The 25,741-nt window shown below is 34.5% G+C and overlaps 1 protein-coding gene across 9 annotated transcripts in view; it reads left to right on the plus strand.

Moving 5' to 3' along the window:
• CCDC171 (coiled-coil domain containing 171) overlaps positions 1 to 25,741 on the plus strand; it is a 299,366-nt gene that overhangs the window by 154,652 nt on the left and 118,973 nt on the right. Inside the window, exon 23 of one of the 9 annotated variants that reach the window (XM_023728633.1) lies at positions 22,200 to 22,397. The exons of 7 other annotated variants lie outside the window; for them this stretch is intronic. In XM_023728633.1, coding sequence (XP_023584401.1) covers positions 22,200 to 22,250 — 51 coding nt within the window. In that variant the 3' untranslated portion in view covers positions 22,251 to 22,397. Of the gene's footprint in view, positions 1 to 10,580; positions 10,644 to 22,199; positions 22,398 to 25,741 lie in introns of those variants that run through there. One more of the 9 variants, XM_023728634.1, reaches the window with a different exon arrangement.

Raw genomic sequence — 25,741 nt, forward strand, 5'->3', positions numbered from 1 at the left:
CCCTCCTGCCTTCTAGTCCTTGTCCCTGGACTGCTGTGCCTCATTAGTCCCGTTTTGTTTTATGGGGCTGTCCAATCCTTGGCTGAACGGTGAACCTTGGGAGTGACTTCACCACTGAGCTAAAAGGGTGTCTGGGGGCCATACTCTCGGGGTTTCTCCAGTCTGTGTCAGGCCAGTAAATCTGGTCTTTTTTTGTGACTTAGAATTTTGTTCTACATCCTTCTTCAGCTCTGTCCAGGACCCTCTGTTGATCCTGGTCAGAGCAGTCATTGGTGGTAGCCGGGCACCATCTAGCTATACTGGGCTCAGTCTGGTGGAGGCCATGGTAGCTGAGGTCTGTTAGTCCTTTGGACTAATCTTTTGCTTGTATCCTGTTCTCTTCCTTCTCCCTTGCTCCCGAAGGGATGAGACCAGTGGAGTATCTTAGATGTCTGCTCACAGGCTTTTAAGACCCCAGATGCTGCTTATCAAGGTAGAATGTAGAACATTGTCTTTATAAACTGTTATGCTAGTTGAGCTGAATAGGTAGATATTTCAATCTTAAATTCAGTTACCTTGCTAAACTTGCTTATCAGCTCTAATACTTTATCTGTACATTCTAGTATTTTCTACATAATCAATTATATTTTTTGTTCTATGATGATTGTTTTGTTTTTCCTTTCCAAACCTTATGACTTTAATTTTTTTCCTGCCTTACTGGGAAACAATGTTGAATAGAAATGGAAATGGTAGACATTTTTGTCTTGTTTCCAATCTTAAGGATAATTCTTCTAATGTTTCTCTATTAATAAGGAAGTTTGGTATAGGATTTTAGTTAATAATCTTCATCAGGTTAAGGGAATAGATTACTAAGATATATATGTGTATTTTTGGTGTGTATGTTGCTGTTTGTTTGCTTGTTTAATAATGAATGAAGGTTGGATATTGTTAAGTATCTTTTATGCATCTATTGAGATGATCATATGATTTCTCTCCCTTGTTCTTATTCTGTTAGTATGTTGAATTACATCAGGATTGACTGACTATGGCTCACAGTCTGTGTTTGTATAGCCTATGAGCTAAGGATGGTTTTTATATTTTTAAAAGTTTGGAAAAAAATAAAATAAAACCAAAGAAGAATATGTGACAGAGAGACCATATGTGGTCCACAATATCCAAAGTATTTACTATCTAGAGTTCTCTGACCCCTGAATTACATTATCCAGTATTTTATTATTAAACCAGCCATGCATTCCTGAAATAAACCAAGTTATAGCTGCGATGATTTGTTTTTTGATGCACTGCTGCACACAATTTGTTAATGCTTCATTTAGTACTCAGCCATCAAAATTATTGCCATAAAGTTGTTCATAATATATATTTTTTAAATTTAATTTTATTGTGCTTTAAGTGAAAGTTTATAGCACAAATTAGTTTCTCATTAAATTTATACACAAATTGCTTTGTGACATTGGTTGAAATCCCTGCAATGTGTTAGCACTCTCTCTCTTTCCCTTTACACCCCGAGTTCCCCCTGTCCATTCATCCATCCTGTCCCTTCCTGCCTCCTTGTCTTTGCTTTTGGGCAGGTGTCACCCATATGGTCTGTTCATAATGTTTCATTATTATCCTTTTAATGTTGGTAGGATCTGTTGTGATAATCCCTCTTTCGTTTGTGATCCTGGTAATTTGTGTTCTCTCTTTTCTCTAGCTAGAAGTTTATCAGGTTTGTTGATTTAACAGATCAAGTTTTGGCGTGTTAAGTTATTCTATTTCTTTTCTGTGATTTTATTTTTGTTATTATCTTTATTATTTCCATTTTTCTATATACTTTAGGTTTATTTTGCTCTTCTTTTTCTAGCTACTTAAGGAGTAAGCTTAGGAGATCAGGGATCAGTAAACTATGACCGACGGGTCAGTTGTAGCTCATTGTATGTATATGAAGTTTCATTGGAATGCAGCCATGCCCATTTATTTATATATTACCTATGGTTGCTTTTGTACTACCATGGCACAGTTGAGTAATTTTAGAAGAGACTGTATGGCCTGTAACACCTAAAATATTTACTCTCTAGCCCTTTACCAGGTATTGAGTGGTTTTTTAAAAGTTTTAAAAATCTCCACTGATTGGCTTATTAGGTATTCGTCTTTTATTTTTTAGGGTTTGTGCTAGTACTTACAGTATGCTTCTTTAAACCATCACAGTCTATTTTCAAGTAATCATATAGCACTTGATGCATAATATAAGAATCTTACAATAATATGCTTTCATGTCTTCCCTTCAGTTCTCTTTGCTGTTGTAATAGATTTTATTTTAATATATGTTATAAACTCTACAATACATTATTGTTATTTTTGTTTCGTACAGTAAATTCAATGTTAAAGAAATTTAAACACAAAGGAAAACATAATCTTTTATCATTACCCACATACTTAGCATTTTTGACCTTCTTTGTTGCTGTATTTGGACCTAGATTTCCATCTAGTATCATTCCTTTCTCCGTGTATCACTTTCTTTAACATTTTTTGTAGTACATGTCTTTTTTTTTGAAAGATAGTGTAAATGTCTCGGTTGACAGTTTCTTTGAGCACATTAAAAATACTGTTTCCTTTTCTTCTGTCTTGCATAATTTCTGATGAGAAATGTGTGTTGATCTTATCTTTGTTTCTCTGAATGTAATATGTCCTTTTTTTTTTTCCCCTCAACTACTTTTAAGATTTTCTTTTATCATTGGTTTTCAGGAATTTAATTATGATAGGTCTTGGTGTGGTTTCCTTATGTTTTTTGTGCTTGGGACTCACTGAGCTTCTTTCATCTGTGTATTTACAATTTTCAAGTTTGAAAATTTCAGCCATTATTTCTTCTGATTTTTTTTTTAAGTGTCCTCTCCAAGTACAAATAAACTATGTTGGACTCTGATTTTGTTCCGCAAGTTATTGAGACTCTCTTCATTTTCTCAGTCTTTTTCTTACTGTACTTCATTTTACAGAGTTTTGAGTGCTATGTCTTCCAGTCTAGAAACCTTTTTGCTGTGGTATCTAATCTGATGTTAATCCTACCTAGTAAAATTTTCAATTCAGATATTATATTTGCCATCTCGAGAAGTTTTAATTTGATTTTATATGTTTCAAGTTTTCTCCTCACTGTGTTCATGTTTTCCTTTAAATACTTGAAGATAGTTATAATAGTTGTCATCTGCTTATAATGTCCTTATCTTCTGATTTCACCATTTCTGTAACTTATTGTTCTATTTCTATAAATTAGTTTTTCATCCGGTTATGAATCACATTTTCTTGATTCTTGTCATGTCTTATAATTTTTTATTCACTTCTTGGCATTGTGCTGCTTTCTTTATAGAGGGCTGGCCTTTTTCAGACAGGCAGTTATTTGTGGCTTAGTTTAATCCTTTTGAGACTTGTAAGGATAGATATAGAATAACGTTTACTCCAGGGATAGTTTAGCCCACTACTGAAGTATGGTCTAGCCCTTCTTAGTCTCTATTGAATGGCCTGAATTATCACTATAGACCCTCCACTTGACTGCAAGGAACTTGAATGATTCCCAGTCTTGCTTATCCCTGAGAGCCACTCATTCCTGAACTCCCTAGTTGCTCTATTCCCTACATTGTGGATTTTCACTCTTCATGTGCCCATCTTATTGTTCAAGCAAAGACACAAAGAGAGCTTAAGCTGAAATTCAGGATTTATTTTTATGCTTGTTTAGTTTTTGCCGTCTAGAACTTTGCGCTGTACCTTTCAACTAACTCTGGCTCCTTAGAAAAAAAAGAGCAAAATAAACCTCAAAGCCTTATACTCTTTAGCCTTAAATCAACCTTTGGGCCCTAAACTTTTAAAAGCAAGAAAAGGACTGTAAAAATTTTATAACCCAAAAAAGGGCACCCTCCCCGATATCCATTTCATATGTGGCCATGGAAGATAATGGACAAAGAAGAACCTCCCAGAGGACGGAGCAAGGGACTGTGGAGAACAATGAACCACAGACTTCTTCCAGAATCAGTGTCTAATTAAGGAACTTATGCCAAGATAGAAGATTATCTCAAATTCTTCCCAGCAAGGTTTCATCATTGCTGTGGACCAGGGACTGCTGTGTGTTGTCCATTCTTCCTTTTTCCAAGTGGGAATATTGTTTATGATTATCTTATCCCATTCTGTTGTGTATATAGGGGTGGGGATAGGGATAACTGATCTTTTAGTTAATAGGTTGCTGGACTATGAGGAACTACATCTGAAACTTTATCTTCAAAATGCATATATATACAGAATCTTACCACTTTTTACTCCTGCCACCCTTATCTAAACCACCATCATCTCTAGTCTGGATTACACCATTAGCCTCCTAACTGGTCTCTCTGCTTCCACTTTTGCATACCTATCATTTATATTCTAACAGAATGGTATTGAAAATGTAAATAATATTACTCCCCTGCCCAAAAAACAGGGTACAAAACTGTATATAGCAGGGCAGCAAGTTTATATTAACAACGGAGGAACAACTCAGAAAAGGAAGGTGAGAATGGTTGCACAACTTCAAGAATGTAATCAATGTCACTAAATTGTATATGTAGAAACTGTTGAATTGGTGTATGTTTTGCTGTATATACTCACAAAACAACAACAAAATAAATAAAATTTAGAAAAAAACTATATATAGCATACTTCCATTTTTATTTGCCAATATATTAATAATGGTTATAACTGGGTGATAATGGGATTACATACAGATTATTTTTTCTATGTGTTTGTTTTTTTTTTACAATGAGCATGTTTAATCAGAAAAACATATATAATTTATATCTGTAAACATTTTATACAAAGTAAATTGAACTGTATGATTCAAAATATTCTAAGTAATTTTTAAAATATGATCTAATCAAAGGTTAGTAATCAATTAAGAGATACAATAATGCTAATCTCACATTACTATTCATTGAAGACAAATTTAAACATGAAAAAAGTATTTATAAATTATATAGGAGAACATACACTTTTAAAAATGGAAATTATCACATCATAATAAGGTATTTTATTACATATTTTTTCTGTTGTTCAGTCTAACAAAAATGAGAATAACTTTTTGTGAATCACCTAGTTTCTAGCTTGAATCTTTTAAATTATTATTTTTAGAAAGTGATCTGAGAGCTGTTGTTTTCTTAAATCTTTTTTCTCTGACCTTGAAATATAATTGACTACCCTGTAGGTCTCAATAGTGTAAGTCATTAGGAAGATAAAAATATATGAGATTAAACTAAAAATGATAAGACTTTTAAATTAAGTAATGGCATTAATAATCCTACTTTATGAAAATAGGTTATATGATACATATTAATTATCATAAGCATGGCTTATCAACAAAAAAAGTAATTTTTTAAAAGAAAGTAAATTGTGTGGTTATTTTGTTTAAGTTTACTAGAGAAAATGTGGCTATTTTTTTCAAAATTAGGTACATAAATTACTTCATGCAGCATTCACATTCTATACCCCTCAGTGTATGGAAAATAACAATATTTTAAGAATACTACAAAAGTTAGACATTTTTAAGTAAAAAGAAGGTAAATATTTATAAAATGTGACCCTTTGCACAATTACTACAATGGCTCCAAAATATCTTTGCAGAATATTCCGTTGGAAAAAATACACCCTTTTTTCTTATTATGTTTCTTTTACTTTCCTGTTCTCAGACTTAGTATAATTAAGTTTGGAGAACGGAAAACAATAAAACACAGAGTTTACTTTCTATAAAAATCGAAACATGGCAAGGTAGAACCATAGCAGTTGCAGGAAGGCAAAGAATGATGTGGGGAGCTAGGCAGAAGCATAAGTCTTTGAGACCTTGAGAGGCTGCTAACAGCTTGATGGAGTAAAAGAGAGAAGAAGTTCGCAGATGACAGAAAACAGTGATGAAAAAGGGCATGTAAATAAGAGCTGGTCCAGGGTTAGACAAGGGAACTCCTTGAGAAACTTGCTGTGTGTGTTTGTTTTTCCCTCAGTGAGTCTCTCGATACATGTCTAAGATTTTTCATAAACAGAATTACAAAACTGACAATTCAGACAATATAAGATTTTGTAATGCAGTTCTAGAAGCTCTCATCCATTGTCATATCAAAATCCCATCACCATTAGGATGTAGACATTCCTTTCAATTCAATTCAATATCTGTTCTCTACAAAACCACGTATGGTACTTTCCTCACAGTAAAAGCTCAAATATATGTATTAATTAATTAGGTGACCAGAATTTATTTTTTAAGAATTTAATTTATGTATTAGGAGGTGGTTTCTTTAACTTTACAAAAAATTCTTTCCTTTATTAAATGATCCTATAAATATAAAAATGTTTAAAATTTTCTATAAGTAATAAGCACATCTAGCTAGTTTCAGATGTAATTTAAAGTTATACAAATTTAATAGATACCTAACTTTTTCCAGGAAAAATCAAGGAACAACTACAACACTACTTTTACTCTAACCCTAAATGATTCAGTCATTCTTAATCTCATACTTACTAAAGAGAGAGAAAAATGAAAAAAATCTCTGTTCACATACACAGTGTCATTTCAGGAAAGCCATCGTATCGTGTCATTCTGTTTTGGGTATGTTCCATGACCATATCTACCATGGCTCTGTCAGGAATTTGGCCTCCTTACTCCAATCTATAATACCGAAAAAAAAAATTGACACAAACCTAATGCCTCTCAGCAGATGAATAGCTAAATAAGCAATTACTTATTTATAACATGGAATTCTATATGACAATTAAAAAGATGTTCTAGAGTGAAAAAAGTAAGAAACAATAACACATATATCATCTGTGTAAAAACACACACACAGACACATACATTAGCATATGGCACATGGATAGGAAACAGATTTAAGGAACAGTTAGCCACTGTCTGCCACAGTCTACCGTTTTGGTCTTCAAATATCCATTTTACTGTTTCTCCCATCCTTCTTTGCACACTTTCTCCCCTAAAAGAACAACCAAAACTCCCATCCAGTTACTGCATCCAGCTCAAAGCCCAGGGCCCTCTAGTGATACTTGATCCTTTCCATCAGGTCGAGATGTAGCTTCTCATAGTACAGCAACCTGTTAACTAGAAGACCCATTATCCCCATCCCCAACTGTGTGTCATAATGGTAGCAAATATCAAAAGAAGCTCTCTACTGAGTGAGTGAGATTGGGGAAATATGTGGAGACTTTTAAGGACAATACTTAAAAGTGTCTGTCTTCATTGATAGAGCAGTTGGCATTCCTAGAAGCCTTTTGAGACTTGAGTAGCCCAGTAGTTCCCAAGCAGTGATAAAACTAGTAGTATGTTGTTGGAATGTTGTTTGGGACAGTTTTTATATTTTCGTAAGTTACTAAGGCATTAAATATTTAACATAAACTAAATATCTCTACAAGAAAGTGTTGTAGTTTGTTTATTTCTAGGATGGTAAAAGGAGTTCTGAGAAGTAAGATATGAAATATCTAGTGGATCTAGATGACCTGTTGAGACATACTTTAGCTTTCAACATTTTGGATATGCTATAACCAGAGGGCTTATAAATGACCTTTATAATATTATAATTCATAGATTCTTCAAAGGGTGGAAGAAAGTAGGAGTATTTATTTTCTAAGTTCTTAACTACTGTTTACTGCTTATTAGAAGTAAAGCACATTTAAAAAAAGCTTTCCCCCAAACTAAACAAACAAAACCCCAAAACAACCCCCTGGCCTTTTCAGTCAGTTCTAATAATAGTCAAGTCCCTAATAATGGGGAGTTTGAGCATTGATAATTAGGTATTGTCTTGAAGTGCAGTTCTCTTTCTTTTGTGGAACAATTCACCCAAAGTCTTCAGCCATCATGCCAAAAAAGGAAGCAGGAAAACTTTTCTCTCTGAAATACTGATTCTCTGATTATCATTATTGAGAATAGAAAGTGAAGCTATTGGATATTGGAGGGCAATCAAGAATCTATCTGTTTGAAATATTAGATTGATAGTAGTGCTAATGACTTGTAACAGCTGTATTAAGGTATAATTAACATATAATAAACTGTACATATTTAAAATGTTAAAAACCCTATTGGTATATTGGTATTGTGTGTATTTTTAGTTGTAAAGACAGAGCTTTCAGACAGTCTTTAAGACTTGTGTAGAGTCTTAAGTATTTAGAAATTGAACATAGAAACCTTGTTGAAGAATTTCTTTAAAGTTGGGTGATTCAATTTATTATAAATGAGTTCCTTTCAGCCGTTTAGCAATTTTTACTTTTTTTTCCCTCTTTTCTTGTCTTAAGGCCATTTCTTAATTTTTATGATCATAAAACTGTACTTTGCAAGTACATTTAAAAAATGTCAGCAACTTCAGAGATCAAATGGAAATGAAACTAGAGGTTATAGATCATGTGAGAGAAGAGAGGTACGTTAGGAATTTTTTTTTAGTGTCTAAGAATCAAAACCACACTTGACACTTTCTTAATCTTCTATTTCTATTAATTTATGAAACCTGGAACTGGAGGCTTAATGGTATTATTTCTATATTGTAATTATCCTAATAAACACCTTTGTCCGTGACCTTGGAATTTTCAGCGCAGTAGCAAGGATTTATTGACTTACACTTTAGAAGAAAAATGGGATTATTGCATAAGTAGATTGCATGTTAAACAAATATACTTGCATACCATTTATTCTAGTTAGTTTTGAGCTTTAACTTGGCTTTAGGTTTTCATTAAAAAATAGAGAGGGCTCTTGTTAAATACAGATTCCTGAGAGATCTTTGTTATATTACTGAGTCAACTACAGAGTAACTACTTTACCTTGAAATGTGCAAAAGGAATCAATAGGCCTACAAAACTGCCTTTTCAAAAAATTTTTGAAATCATATTTTTCTAGTAGCCTGAATATCAATGTATATGACTTTCTGAATTTCTTTTATTCTTATTTTTTTTTTGTTGTTGTTACAATATTAAAATCTCTTACAGTTACAAGGTGTTTAGATATTTTGGTTTTGATTTCTTTTTGTCCCCTGCCCTAGCCTCCCAGTTGTTTGTCTTGCTTTTTGTAAATAAGTACTACTGTACTTACACCAAATTTTCCTTAGGGTGTCTTTTTACCTTAATCAACTTTTCCCGTTTACATCTATAAAGATTTTTTTAAGAAAACTTTTGGTTGTGAAACACCTTGTTGTTGGTAGGTGCTCTCGAGTCGGTTCCTGCTCATAGTGATGCTATGTACAACAGAACGAAACACTGCCCTGTCCTGCACCATCCTCACAATCCTTGTTATGCTTGAGCCCATGGTTTCAGCGACTGTGTTAGTCCATCTCATTGAGGGTCTTCCTCTTTTTCGCTGACCCTCTACTTTACCAAGCATGATGTCCTTCTCCGGGGACTGGTCTCTCCTAATAACGTGTCCAAAGTATGTGAGATGAAGTCTCGCCATCCTTGCTTCTAAGGAGCAATCTGGCTGTTTCTTCCAAGACAGATCTGTTCATTCTTTTGACAGTCCATGGTGTATTCAATATTCTTCACCAACACCGTAATTCATAGGTGTCAGTTCTTCTTCGATCTTCCTTATTCATTGTCCAGCTATCACATGCATATGAGGATTGAAACACCATGGCTTGGGTCAGGTGCACCTTAGTCCTTAAAGTGACATCTTTGGTTTTTAACACTTTAAAGAGGTCTTTTGCAGCAGATTTGCCCAATGCAATGTGTTGTTTGATTTCTTGACTGCTGCTTCCATCGGCATTGATTGGTGATCCAAGTAAAATGAAATTCTTGACAACTTCAGTCTTTTCTCCATTTATCATGATTTGCTTATTGGTCCATTTGTGAGGTTTTCGTTTTCTTTATGTTGTGGTATAATCCATACTGAAGGCTGTAGTCTTTGATCTTCATCAGTAAGTGCTTCAAGTCCGCCGTGTAAATTTTGTTAGTGATTGCCCTTGCATTAGATAAAAAGCTGCAATTTATTTTCTCAGCACTCTGCTAGGTAATTTGTAGATAATATCTCATCTAATCTTTAAGACTATCTTTGAGATAAATATTATTATCTGTAATTTGCTTATGAAGAAACAAAGGCACAGAGATTTTGACTTGTTCCAGGTCACAAAACTACTGGTGATTAGTGGAGTCAGGAACTGAAGCCAGAGATGATGATGGTAATAATGAGATTTTTCTCTATTAGAAAAGTTATCTCCTTTGAATGCATTACAGTAATGACCTAAGTTGTATAATGACTGGTTTAATTACAAAGATTCCACAAGTAAGTATGAAAATACTTTTATTTGTTGTTTCAATGGGTCCATTTTAAAATTAGTGAATAGTGCATCATAACTTAAAGGGCCAACCAGAATTTATTCACACCCTGGCAATAGTGGAAACTCTCTGAATGTCTTTGTTTTAGTTTTCATTAATCAGAGATTCAGTGATAGTTTTATTTCAGAAATATTTAATTTGTAGTCAGTTATAGTAAGCAACTTTAGAGTATTATGTTTGTAATGGAATGAGCATAGATTTAAATGTCTGAGACTTTGGAGGTAATTAATTATATGTTCATATTTCTAACATGATTAGTTGCAATGTTTAATTCATTTTAGAGGAATTTTACCCCATATGGAGGCTGTGAAGGAGCCCTGGTGGTGTAGTGGTTAAGCACTTGGCTGCTAACCAGAAAGTCGGTGGTTTGAACCTGCCAGCTGCTCCACAGAAGAAAGATGTGGCAGTTTGCTTCCGTAAAGATTACAGCCTTGGAAACCCTATGGGTGCAGTTCTACTCTATCCTCAAGTTTGCTGTGAGTTGGAATCGACTCAACAGTAGCGAGTTTGGTTTTTTTAGTGGGGCTATGTATTTTAAGTCATTATCCTATTCTGTTTATGGGAAACGTTTAATTAACATGTTCCACTTTTATTTGGAAATTTAGTAATGTTGCACTGTTACATTACTATTTAACAAGCTATTTCAGGAAACACCAGTATTTACTAATCTTAAGGAATTGCATTTTAGTGTTTTCACAACTAAGGGGATTACTGAATGAATATGACCTGTAGTGCTTTGATCTTCTTATGGAAGACTGACAAGTATTATGTTCTATTTTTTAATTCTAGAAAAACATGTAGGGTAGTATTAACTTCTATAAAATTAGAATGCCTGAAACTGTAAAGTGTGAAACATATTTGTCAGTTTTGTCTTCTCATAGCAAAACCTGGCTAAATGCCAAAATGTAGTAAGGGAGGTTATCTGCTCTCTACAAGGATTATTGTTAAGAGTACCAAGAAGGAAAATCTCTGTGATAGATGAAACAGGAAGCACCTTTGTGGTGCTTTTATCTTGTTTCAGCAGTAAACTCAGAGTATCAAAGCAGACCAAAATCATCAAGAGCGCTTCTGTGAGAGAGAGAAAATTCATCTGTCTCTCTAATCTAAGTCCTGTGACACACAACAGGCTTAGAGTCCTTGTGGAATTTAGAAAATCATTTCTCTGTAAAGAATGTGGATTGTGAGTTTCTGTGTTGTGTCATGGCTGAAAGCCTTAAAAGGAAGCAACTTTTAATTGGGAAGGAGGTTGGACAAAGTCTCTTGAATCAGATAGGTATGCATTATGATGTGACTGTTAGCTTAAGAAATAGAAATACTAAGGCCCTTACTATTTATTCTCTGGAAGGGAAACAGATCACTGAAACCCTTTTCCTCCAAGGATTGGATAAATGATAGTGATCAAGTTTAACTGCACAATATCACATATATATATTCACCATTTGATAAAAGGTTATACGTACCTGAGTAATTTCTTGCCATTGTTTAGTAGAGCACATTTTTTTGGATCAATTTCAATTGCTATTGCTGTGATATCCTGTATGTAAATTTAAATTAAGATATTGTGATCAAAGTTGATCTTATGAAAACTGTGTAAATTACATTTTGCAGTTACATGAAACATACATTATTGTAAAATATAATCAAAATAACGAGAAAAAAGTATTTCTGTTGTCATTTTGGTATATACCTTTCAGATTTTTAAATGTATTTTTATGCATTTACATGTGTATTGGTAATGTACATATCATTTATCGATTTAAAAATATGGTATCATATTTTACAGTGTTTTTAAGTACCCCCTTTTCATTTTAGAAATATATCATGACCATATAATTTGCTCTTAAGAAGGGAAATAAAAAGAATAAAGGTTGCTTATAATGCTTCTCCTCACTAGATCTTTTAAAGTGGAAAAATTAAGTTAAAACATGTGAATATAAATTAGGAAAGGCTTTGGAACAGCATACCCTTTATGAATTATAGTGAGACAGCTAAATTTATTTTAATTCATAGAGTGAAAACTCAATGTTTTTCTGTAAGATAGTGATATACTTTCATCATATCTTTATACTGATCTGTGTCTCAAATGACTTGGTGCAGTTTTTAATATTTAATTAAATTTAGTTCTTCTCTTGACGATCCAATATTAAATCAGGATAGAAACTGATTTTCTAAAGTATACATTGATGATTTCATAGGTATATAAATTCTAAAGAAAATTGCCTTCTGTGGGAATATAACTGTATTCGGCAGGATACCTAGTGTAACAAATCCTCCAAAATTTTAGTGCTGTTACAACAAGAAGTGATTTCTCACATGTTATACATATTTGACATGAGTCACTGTGGTTCTGTTCCATGTGGTCCTCACTACAGGAACAGGGCTGGTAAAGGAGCCCCTGTCTGAGATACTGCTAGTCTCTGGTAAAGATCTCTATAATGAGACATTGCCAATCTCTTGTCTTTTAGAAAGTGACATATTTTGCTTCTGCCCGTATTTCAAAGAGTCCTGGTGGTACAGCGGTTGAGCACTCGGGTGCAAACCAAAAGGTTGGTGGTTTAAACCCATGAGTCGCTCTGCGGGAGAAAGATATGATATTCTGTTTCCATAAAGATTTACAGCCTTGGAAACCCTATGGGGCGGTTCTATTCTACTCTGTCCTATAGGGTTGCTATGAGTCGGAATGGGTTTTGGTTTCCTCCATATTTTATTGACCAAAGCAAGTTATATCATTTAGACAGAACAGGGAATATATAGTCCTCTTGCCAGGTGTCTTAGTTATCTAGTACTGCTGTAACAAAAATACCACAAGTGGATGGCTTTAATAACAGAAATTTATTCTCTCACAGTTTAGGAGGGTACAAGTCTGAATTCAGGGTGCCAGCTCTACGGCAAGGCTTTCTGTCTCTGCTGGCTCTGGGGGCAGGTCCTTGTCTCCTTTCAAGATCTGTGGGCCTGGTGGTCCTTGGAGATCTCCATGTGTCTTGGCATCGGTCTTCCACTGGGTCTAGGAGACCCCAGGTCCAAAGGATGTGCTCTGCTCCCAGCTCTTCTTTCTTGGTGGTAGTAGGTCCCTCTGTCTATGCTCACTTCTCTCTCCTTGTATCTCTCCTAAGTTAGAAGGTGATGCAGACCACCCCCCAGGGGAACTCTCCTTACATCAGATCAGGGCTGTGACCTGAGTATTGTTGTATCCCACCCTGATCCTCTTTAACATAACCTAATCTTGCCTCATTAACCACAGGGAGAGATTAGGATTTACAACACATGGGACAATTACATGAGCTCACAAAATGGAGGACAACCACACAATAATGGGAATCATGGCCTAGCCAAGTTGACACATATTTTGGGGGGACACAATTCAATCCATGACACCAGGAGAGACACTCCCAATTACGTGGTCAAACCTGGTATCAGTGGGACAGGGGAGTATAATTTTTCCAGGAGGTTAAATAACTATAAAATACAGAAAAGATTAAGAATCTGCTTTCCAGCTAGCCATATGGACTAAATTTGGTATAACTTTACCTGTTAACATCTGTAGCTTTATTCTTTTTACTTTCTCCCCTGGTTTATTAAAAAACACCAAACCAAAACCATTGCTGTCTAGTCGATTCCGACTCGTAGCAACCCTATAGGACAGAGCAGAACTGCCCCATACAGTTTCCAAGGAGCGCCTGGTGGATTCAAACAGCTGACCTTTTGGTTAGCAGCCATAGCTCTTAACCACTATACCACCAGAGTTTCTGCTGGTTCATTAGGAGGGTTAAAAACACTTATCTCAGGGATAACTGAGATATATGTCTAGTTGACACTTTTCTCTCTTACTCTAGAGTTTCTCTTACTATAAAAGATTCTTCTTTCACTGTGTTATGCTAGTATTTTTTCTTTAAATAAACTTTTGTTCTAGAGTATGCGGACTCTGTAAACCACACCCCATAGTGTTTTCTAGACGCCGGATGCCATGTGCCTGACATTTCAAGGAGTCACCACTAGATGGTGATCTCGCTTATTTAGAAGGATAGAACAGCTGTGTGTTTTCTTCAGGTGAATGGGTTGGTTACAGAGGGATCAGAAATGTAAACCATCCTAATTTTATGGTAAGCTCTTTGTAACCATGATGGTACTATTTACTGAGTGTGTATGTATGCATGTGTACACACAGACACATCCACACAGAGGGAAATTCCATTTGAAGCAAAGCTATGAAAGAATGTGTTTTGCTATGTTACTTCCCCAACCGTTGCTGCCTGAACAAATACAGGAGTTTTCCTAAGCCCAATTTCTCAAGAAGTTGCACTGAGACTTGGATCCGTCCCTCTGTCTTTTCCCAGCACTTTGGTTTGAATTTGCTGTTGCTGAAACTGGTTGTTCAATTGGTGAGCCTTCATCTTTGTTTTAACAACCTCTGTCTTACTCAGCTGCAGTATCTTTCTGCAGTTAACAGAAGTGAAGAGGGATTAAAAATTGTATATTTCACTCAGATATGTTAAAAATAACTTTCAAGGCTAATTTAACATATAGTGGGAAAGCTGGTACTGATCCTTTTAGTTATTTAGAAACCTCACTTAATGGTTATTTGTGAGTAATAACTCTATTTTCACGTAATGACCAAAAACATTTTAAAACTATAGACTGAAGAGTGTAGCTCTTAGAAAATAATCACAAAGTTCAATTGTTAACCCACTTTTTGGTGCTCCTAAAATAATATATTCATCATTATTTATGCTGTGACTCAGAGTTTATGGCTCTCTGTCATGTGATCCAAATAACGTAAGATTTCAGGTAGTTAATAGTAGAAAATATATGCCTAGGATGCTGCATTTTTAGAATCTTATAAACCTTGGTTACAGTCTCACTAAGATTTAAGTGAGCTGTTGCATTATAGACAGAAGGATCTCTTGTGTTACTCTGATTTGTCAGTCACGGTCTATATGTATGATCACTAAGACAGAGATCAGAGAATGATACTCCATGGCCAAGAATCCTTCAGCAGCTTCCCATGGCTTCTGTAACAATAGTTGGCAAGTATTTTTAGCTGTAGAACCCTTTCTTTGAACAAAATCTTATACAAAAGCTCATAGAAAACATTAAAGTGAACTCTGGTTGAAAGAAGGATGGGGGTTGGGAGTCCACTACTTCAACTATCTGTTCCCCCCCACCCATCACTCCCTTCCCTGAGATATCTTGATGCAACAGAGTACTATATGAAAAGCGTTTGGATGTTAAGGGTCTGGTTTCCTGACCATGACTGGCCTACATGTACTTTCTAGTCTTTTCTCCTGCCATTCTCAATAGCACCTTATTCTCCAGCCATATTTTACCTCTGTATTCCTCTAAACATGCCATAGTTTCTGCTGAGAATGCTCTTTACAACACTGAACACTTACCTTTAATACCAGCTGCTTTTAAAACCTGAACATCCCAGATGAGAGTCTCCAAAAGGATTATAGTTTTTGTACTTAGGTATTTATTTACTTACACGTCAGACTGCCTGGTTTTGAACTCTGGCTCTGTATGATCTCGGGCAACTTATTTGAAGTCCGTGCCTCAATTTCCTCTTTTGTAAATTGGGATAACAGTAGTACTTGTGTCATAGACTTGTTATGTGGACTAAATGAGTTAATTGTCAGCATAAAATAAGTACTCAGGAAGTACCAGATATTATTATCATTATTTATGGCTTTGGAATATACGATAAATGTATAGTGAATGAATAAATAAATATAGTAGAGTCACATCTTATCTTGAGGTTAGGTTTTAGGATTAGCATATAAGCCAAAATCTTGTATAGTCAAAATAATCTTTAAAAATCTCTTAGGAAAATCTAATAGGATTATTTGAAGGTATTAGTGGAAAAATGATTAAGCTATTTCATTTTTTTGTACACCCCTCAGTCTGTCCACTTCAATAAACTGTTTATATTTTTATTCCTTTAAAAAGTCCCTTTGGGAGGGTTCAAATTAGAGATGGTATTTTCCAAAACAGTCAGATTTTTTTTTCCATACTGATCCATTTCTTTGGTTAGGCATCAAATGAAGAAGTTGGTTTGCATTCAGGGGCCAAGTTGATTGAAAATATGTTTTCTGTACAGGAGAATCACTCTCATTTTCACGTCTGTATTAGGATGTTTGCAATATCAGAGATGTGTGGGAGCAACTGAGCAAAACAGCGGCGTTTTTTTAATGATTTTTGTTGTTGAGAATATACACAGCACAACATACATCAGTTCAACAATTTCTACGTGTACAATTCAGTGACATTGATTATGTTCTTCGAGTTGTGCAACCATTCTCTCCCTCATTTTCTGAGATGTTCCTCTCCCATTAACATAACCTCACTGTCCCCTGAGTTTCCTATCAATCTTTCAGGTTGCTGTTGTCAATTTGATCTCATATAGATAGATTTTAAAAGAGCACAATGCTCAAGGCAGACAGTCTTCACTAGTTAAGCTAAATATTGTTTGGTTTTAAGAAGACTTCAGAAGATATTTTGGTTTAAGGTTTAAGATTGAAAGATTATGTCAGGGCAGTAGTTTCAGGGGTTCATCCGGCCTCCATGGCTCCAGAAACTCTGGATTCCATGATAATGTGAAATTCTGTATCTTCTCCCTTTTAATCAGGACTCTTCTATAGAATCTTTGATCAAGCAGGTTTTATTGTTGTTACTGTTTGCTGTTTTCATATCTTTCATCACAGGTTTACTGCAGGTAAATATTTATGACCTGGAATGCACCAGAGCTACTATATTTGAATTGTTGATCTCTCGTTCCATTTTCTCCCCCTATCCTTCATCCTGTTCAGTTTAAGTATAGTAGAATCCTCTTAAGTCAAATGCAACACTACTTTCTGATCTTTGTCTTAGTTATCTAGTGCTGCTGTAACAGAAATATCACAAGTGGGTGGCTTTAACAAACAGAAATTAATTTTCTCAACTAGAAGTCTGAATTCAGGGTACCGGCTCTAGGGAAAGACTTTCTCTTTCTGTTGGTTCTAGAGGAAGGTATTTGTCTCTTTGAGCTTCTGCTCCTGGGTTATCTTCATGTGGCTTGGCATCTCACTTCCCCTATCTCTACTCTGCTGGCTTGTTTAATCTCTTTTATAGCTCAAAAGAGATTGACTCAAGATACAGTTTACACTAATGCTGTCTCATTAACATAACAAAGACAACTTTTTCCCAAATGGGATTATAACCATAGGCATAGAGGTTAAGATTTACAACACATTTTTGGGGGACACAGTTCAATCTGTAACACTTGGAATGGCACCAGAGCTCCTGTATTTGAATGGTTGATCTCTCTTCCCATTTTCTCCCAGCTCTCTCTCCCCTATCCTTCATCCTATTCAGGATAAGTACAATAGAATTCTCTTAAGTCAAATGCAACTCTACCTGCTTATCTTTGATTAAAACATTTAGAAACTAATTCTTCTGTTACTATAACATTATAAAATAGTCTTATGGTATCAGTTCTGTAAGGATAGCATTTTTGGATTAAATTAGTACATAGATGTCTTTTTACATGGTAACTAAGATCTTCTTATCGGGAATGTGTATGTCACAAAAGACATTTTATCTTAAGTGAAGGAAACTATAGGTGTTGACATTATAGAGTTTAATATTTTGAAATACTGTTGTGATAATGTGGAGCTTCTGTTATAATTATTTGAAAAGTTGAGGTTATACTAGGCAGATCTGCAGGTACTCTTCATTGCTATTGTTAGCAACTTCAAAAGGAAAAAGAGAGAAGGCCGTTGCTTTTTGAAAGTTTAGAGGAAGTGGCAGCCCAGTGTGTTACTGAACTCCATAAAGTTCTGTACTACAGTGGAGTGCTGTAGAGTTCATCCTTACGTTGAAAATATTTCTTTTTTACTTAATTATACATTTAATAAATGATTATAGTGATCCTGCTTTCACACAGGGATCTTGAATTGTGCATGCGTGAACTTTGATGTTGAAAGTACATCATTAAATAATATTAAAGCTCTTGTTGAACTTCATTCAAATATAAACAGACAGCAGCCATTAAAAGAGATCGAAATGCCTTACTGTTTAACCAAGAATTTGATAAATAAGTCAAGTATTGATTTTACATTTCCATGGAGATTTTTCAGTTAGTGGATTTTATGGAAAATTTGGAGAGATGGTTACCACTGTGGTTCAGTGTAAAGAATGTTGTGTGCTGAGTAGTAGATTCCGGCTCATAGTGACCCAATATGGTAAGAGTAGAACTGTCCAATAGCGTTTCGTAGGCTGTAATCTTTACGGAATCAGATTGCCAGGTCTTTTCTCCTGTGGATCTGCTGGTGAGTTCAAACTGCTGACCTTTTCAGTTAGCAACTGAGTGCTTAACCCTTATGTCACCAGGGCTTCTAGGGTAAATAATAGGGTCTTGGATTTAGAAGACTTGATTGGGTTCATGTTTTGGCATGACCCCATTTACCAGTTAAGTAACTTTGGACAAATTACTTAACTTCTCTGATTCTTAGTTTCCTCATGTGTAAAGTAGAAATGATAATGATCTCTGATTCACTGGATTATTGAAGAATCAAATGACTTAACGTAACTGTAAAGTGTGTATATGATGATGATGATAATGGTATTATTTGTCACTCAAGTAATTTTCCCAGGGATTGTGGGAAAAATAACAACAACAGTAATAATAATGTTGTTGCTGTTTGCTGTTGAGTTGATTCTGACTCCTAGTGACCCTATAGGACAGGGTGGAACTACTCCATAGGGTTTCCTAGGCTGTAGTTTTTATGGTAGCAAATTGTCAGGTTTTTTTTTCTCCCGTGGAGCTGCTGGTGGGTTCAAACCGTCATCCTTTCAGTTAGCAGCCCAGCACTTAACTATTACACCACCAGGGGCTCCTTACAATATGACAGGCATTATTCTAAGAGTTGTGCAAGAACAAGCCTTTATACAAAGGTGGATCACTCCAAATAGTAAAAGTTAATAAAAGCTGGGTGTTCAGGTATTTTCCCCCCCTGTAAATAAACCACTAAAATCAAGACAGAAATCACTGGTGAAATACTTAATATAAAAATTCATCCAATGAATAAACTTTTAAGAAAAAAGCTAAACTTTGTTTTATTTACATTTAAGTTTAAAAGGACCTTAATTAATTTTTCTAATTTAAATTTGACCTTCAGGTTCTCTTAATCGACATTTACTCAGCTGGTATTTGGTTCACTTTTAGTAATAATAATAATACATAGCATATTCAAGATAGTCATTTAAATTCTGTATTATAATGAAAAATACTAATGTGAGGGTGTTTTAATTATTAGTAGACTTACCTACTCTATAATTCAATTATATCACAAAATTTCTTGAAACATTCTTCCAACAATAACTTCTTTTTATTTAAATGTTGGGAACCAAACGACATGAAGTCCTTTATAAATTATTCATATTTCTTCAAATTCGTTGTAGACAGTTGTTTTAGGTAATTCTCAAATGATTTCAAAACAGCATTTAAATTCTAAATGATACCTTTCTACAACTTAATTCACAGCTTGGCTCATTTAAAATGCTGCCAGGGAATTCAACTTTTTGGACCTCAACATAGCTAGGGTTGTCAACTGTGTGAAGTTTTTAGAACCTGCCGGCTAGTCTGTAGCTGCTAAGGCCCAGTGAAAGAGCCTATGTATCCTTTATCCCTTGTATTTCTTAGATATTTGCTGAGAGGACTTAGAGGTCCTATCCCAGCTAATTTTATTATAGTAGCACCATGAAGGTTGTCACCTGTAGGTTGTTTCTGTCTCGTGAGGTCTGTAGTACAGCCAAATGCATTTTGCTTTATACTCTGAGAAGACATTACTGCCACATTACTGCTCACATGCCATGTGTCACAATAAATCTAGCTACCACTTATTTATTCTGTACTTTTCTGAGTATATTTTCCAGTTGAAAGGACTCTCACATTCTCCTTGATATCCTCCTTCTGTGTCATTTAAAAATGTGTTTTAAGTATTTCTCTCCTGTCTTACTCCATTATTATCTAACACTTTTAGTCTACCAGAAAGAGTTTTGTGATATATATGTAAGGCTTAGAACAACCAGCATTCAGTGTATTTTGAACACCTCTATGAGGATCTTTTTCTTTTTATTATATTTTATTATTGATCACTTTCACCGATTTTACTGGGAAGGATTAGCTTTTCCACTTATATTAAGGAAATTTAGGAGAAGATATTCAAAGGAATATGTGAGAATATGATACCAGTAATCAGAAGACATTATACAGCAGAATCTTATAGCATACTTTGAAATTTTAAAGGTGAATTTTCATTGCTCATGTGCTCCATCTTGTTAATCGTCTACCATATGGCTTCTTTATAAAAGTAACTTATTTTATAGCTGTCTTTGTTAGCTTCCTTTTGTTATCTTTTTCAAGTGTGATAGAAATCATATATGTTATAAAAACCATGAGGCAGAAATAATACAGAAACTCTTATGTTGCCACGTGTAGGTGGAGATTTAAAGACGACTGATGACACCACATGTAGAAGTGTAATTATTATATTTTGCATACTAGATTTATGTGGCCTTTTACAGTTTATAGGACACTTCCACATCCGTGTCTTACTAGATATTTGAGTTCTAACTTGGACTGTCATTTATTCATTCCTGGAAAGCAGGGGTAAGTTATTTGATCTTCAACTTCAGTTTATAAATATGACACCTATCTTCTGCATAGGGCTATTATTAGAAAACAAGAAAAAGATAGTGCCTGTAAAGAAGATAACTTAGAATTGCAGGATGTTTTGTTCAGATTCTCCATATAAAACATAGAATACCAAAATTAAAATTTATTTACATTAATTGTACCACCCACTGGCAACTTACTATTTATTATACATTCTCTAATTGCTGATCTCATGTATTTTCAAGCTTCCCTGTAAAATATGTTATTCCTTAGTTTTATCCCTGACTTATTTACTCAACCCTGTTGTAACTTGGTGATTGTATTTTTTTAACTTTATTCTTTCTGTGGCAACCTGCACAGTTTGATCTACCCAACAGCCATTCAATTAATTCTGGATTAAATATAATTTTCTAGTTGTCACATTATAATAGTAGGGCTGAAGACAGACCACACTATTTCCTTTTCCAATATTAATTTTAGTGCTTTGAGATGTTTTCTCCAACTTCTCTCAATCTAGGAAACTATTCAAAAGTTGGAGTAAAAAAACCAAACCAAAACCCAGTGCCGTCAAGTCATTTCCAACTCACAGCGACTCTATAGGGTTTTCAAGGCTGTAAATCTTTACGGAAGCAGACTGCCACATCTTTCTCCCGCAGAGTCGCTGATAGGTTCGAACCGCTGACCTTTTGGTTAGCAGCTGAGTGCTTTAAATGCTTTGCCATTATTAAAAAAAAAAAGATACAGATCTTTTTCCCCTATCTAGGAAATGTAGATTCATCGTCTATAACACTTGTGTTGTCTTGCCTTTCGTTTTGTGTGACTAACTTTTTATACCAAATTGAATAAGCCATTAGCTTTTAGTCTGCAGGAATGTGGATCCATAGATATTTCCCATTAGACAAAAGAAAATCTATAAAAGCAATGTCCCCTGGAGTGCAGTCTTCCTACCTGGCCTAATGGTCTGAAGCACTGCTGTACCGCACCCTCATGAGAAAGAACTTGGTTGGACGATTCCCTCGACATCCAGAAATATTAATTGGAGAGATGTGCACATCCTTTCAGATAACTTTAACTTTTGTACTGTACCATATTTATTAATCACATACAGGGAATTCGTTTATAATTTTAAAAGTATTATCCAACAGAATTATAAACTGAGTGTTTGTGTAGTTTTTAATTAGAGTTTGCTAGAGTGATAAGGCATTCTATGTTAAATAGCCATGTTATTTTGAAAAGTTTTTTTTTTAAGGACTTCACTTCAAAAAAGACTTCCACTGGTGATGGTTGCACAACTCTGTGAATATACTAAAAACCACTAAATTATACACTTCAAAAGGGTAAGTTGTAAAACTGTTATTAAAAAACAAAACAAAAAAACTTCCATTGCACAAAGTATTTTCACAAATGAAAGGTAGTAGATAGAATTTCAATTTATATTCACAATTTGTTCTTAAAAATTATTAGCCTTAGTAAACATTTTAAGCTTTGGAAATATAAAATTATACATGACTCTTTTTTAAAAATAACTTGGGTTCATTCAATATTTCTTATAGAAATACTGTATAAGAACATGTTTCTTGTAGAAACTTTGGAAACTACAGTTAAGAAAAAAGCCATTTAAAAATGTGGGCGTCTTTTAATAGTCGCATCTTCCATGTATTCTGCCCCTAAACCTTTTCTACATTAACTACTTCCTTTATATCCATACTTCTTTCCTGCCCAGCCTTCTCTGTAGTAAATAGCTTTTCATAACTATCTTAGAAAAACAGCCAGATGTAAATATCTTCTTAAGAGTAATTTAGTGAAAGCTTTGGCTGGTATTTCCTGGACTATGAGAGGTGTACCTGAAAGTGAGCAATGATATGATTATCTTAAAAAACAAAAACAAAAACCAGTAAGTATACTGCATAATAGCTTTTGAAATACAGTCGGTTTGGAATTTGGTTGTAAAAATTGCCTTAAAAACATTTTGGGTTTAAAGTGAAGACTCAGCATCTTTGATAAGTAATATTGTGGTTTTGGTTCTCATATAGGTGGAGTATTATCCTCCTTTCTAAAGACTCTTGTTATCATATTTGGCATTAACTTTCTAACAGTTAAAATTGTTCACAACAATGTTTAAAGATAAATGCACTATCAGGCTTTGATTTTTTTTTTTTTTTCCGGTAAATATTAAGACCTGAGTACAAAATGAGGGCTGTGTTGTGGATTAAGTGAAATATCTCAAGGCTGTGCTGTTCTGATAACAGAACCTGAAGTGACCTTTCTCAGACACAATTACAGAGCTGTATGTTTTTCCTTTAATTTCATCAGGGGTTTAATTAGTATACAAATAAAACTTCCCTTATCTTCCTTTCTACCTAATTGGCTTGTCTTAGCTTATATATGAAGTATGTGAAAGTGGGCTGTAATTAGGGTGACCGAGTTAACCTTTTTTCCTCAAACGTACTGTTGCCTAAAGGCCTCAAGGCCTAAAAACAGTGCTTTGGATTATTGCTTTGCAATCACTATGGCTGTCCCATAGGTTTTCTCATGAGCAGAAGGGCTTTGGGTGCTGCAGGTTCCCACTGCTTAACAGGATCTTCATTCTTCTCCCCACTAAATGTTTATTGATTATCTCGCTGTTCCAGGCTCAGCCTCCAACAACTTAATATCAGGTGACAGTCGGGAGAGTTCTCCAAGTAATTAGAGTTGAGCATTGGGGGAACAATTAGGAGCAGAGTTATTAAACTTGATTTATCCTATTCTCTCCTGAACAGTTTCTTGGATATCAGAACATCACACTTTCACAGTCTACCCTGGTTGAGAAATTAGTGGCTAACCTGCTGCTTATCATTGTTGCCTTGCTGCCTGGAGGCACACCCTCTTGGTTTCAATCATTTGGTTGGAAATATTAGAGGCCATAAAGTTTATCATGGGTTTTAATTAGATCAACCTGAACAGGAAGAAAAAAAAGCTCGAACTTAAAACTATATATATATGTGTGTGTGTGTGTGTGTGTGTGTGTTTTATATACATATACATATATATGACAGATACATATGTAAATATATATGGTATAGATACATATGTAAATATATATATGATGTATACACATATATAAATATATTTCTTTCTCTCTTTAAAGTTGAGTGTTAGGATCTTTAAAGATTCTACTTTTGTCATCAAAAATAAAATAGGTGAATATTAGGAAAAAGACATATTCTTTTTATGTCTTGGTACATTGTACACATCCCCATGAACATTAGGACCTATTGATGTATATATAGATTCCTTCATGATATCTCTCAACTCTTTAAAATGACAATTCTTTGTTTACAAGTTATATGACTATGATCATTCTTTTGTCAAAAACTATATTTTATATTCACAAAGAAGTGTGATTTATATCAGTTTGTTTGTACCCTTTTTTGTACCTTTTCTATAATTTCAGAGTACTAGGATAGGCTTTTCAGCTGTGCTCCTGAAATAGTGTCATGGTAGAATTTGGTGGCTTCCTGCCATTGCTCCTGAGAGATGAGAATGAAAAACAATGGAAACAGGAAGATTTAGATATATAGTAGATATCTTAATGCTGTGTTATATCTTTGGGACAGGTATCATAGACTTGCTGAAAAGTCAAGTGTGGTTTTATAATGATCCCAAGGTCATGGGTTCTCATATTGGACCAGCGAGCTTCAGTCTGGACAAGGCTGGAGACAATAGCCTGAACCCTGGTAGCCTACACAAATTTACACCTCTAGTCATAAGAGTTACTGAGCAAGAGAATTTGAATAGATTGGTAGAAATTTATTATTTCTGTTGGAAAAAGAATTCAAACTTTATGTTTTACTGGTGGTGGATCATTAGTTTTATCTCCATGTCTGAAAAACAGCATTTTTTATTGCCTGAAAGATGTCAGAAATACTGGCTTTAAAAAGACTAAAGTGGGTTTTATTTTTTTAAATAAAGAAATCTCATGAAACTTCAGTTCCTTTAAATATATTAACATTGGCACAAAATAAATGGGTTTAGCATGGCTTTTTTTTTTTTTTTTTAAATTCTGTTCTTTGTCTTTTTTAAAAGTTGCTTTGAATCAGTGACTATTCCCCTAGTGGAATGTTCTTGAGGATCTGTTAATACTAAAGATTTAAAATAAAATATGATATCCAGTAAGCAATGACAATTTGCTTATTTTTAATTTTTTGACTTGTATTTTTCTGACAGCAACTTGACTGAAAAGTGAACTACAGAATTTAAAAAATTTTAACATTTTTAACCACCTGGTTTGAGTGATGATTGCTTTCAATTTGCCAGCATTTGGAGTGAATTAATTGTTTCAGCTTGAGTTTTTTATGCTACCCATTGTGAATGCATTAAAAGAATACTGTTAGAAGAGTTTTAAACATGAGATGATAGCATTTTGGTTAGTCCTTACTAGTTTTGAAGTACAATTGTGGACATTAATGAGTGGCTAAACTCTTGAACAAAAAGAAAAAAACATGTATGTGCAATCAGTCGTTTCGCTCACTGTCCAGCAAATTTAATTGAGAAGCTGTTTGGTAAGCTTCTATTCTAGAAATTTCATAGGTGAAGGAATGAGCAGAAATTTTTAGTGCTAAGAGAAGATCTCCTGTTCCCTATACTACTTTGGATCCTAGAATTTAAATGAGGTATAGAAAATACTCCTTTAAATTATGGGTTTCTGATTCTAAGACCTTAAACCCTAAACTTTCAAGAGAAAGTTGCACAATTGCATCTTTAAATTTTAGTACTAAGTGAATATTTCAGATGAAAGCAAATATTGATCAA

This window comes from Trichechus manatus, unplaced genomic scaffold (genome assembly GCF_000243295.1).
Source record: "Trichechus manatus latirostris isolate Lorelei unplaced genomic scaffold, TriManLat1.0 scaffold00025, whole genome shotgun sequence".
In the NCBI taxonomy this organism is placed as follows: Eukaryota; Metazoa; Chordata; class Mammalia; order Sirenia; family Trichechidae; genus Trichechus; species Trichechus manatus.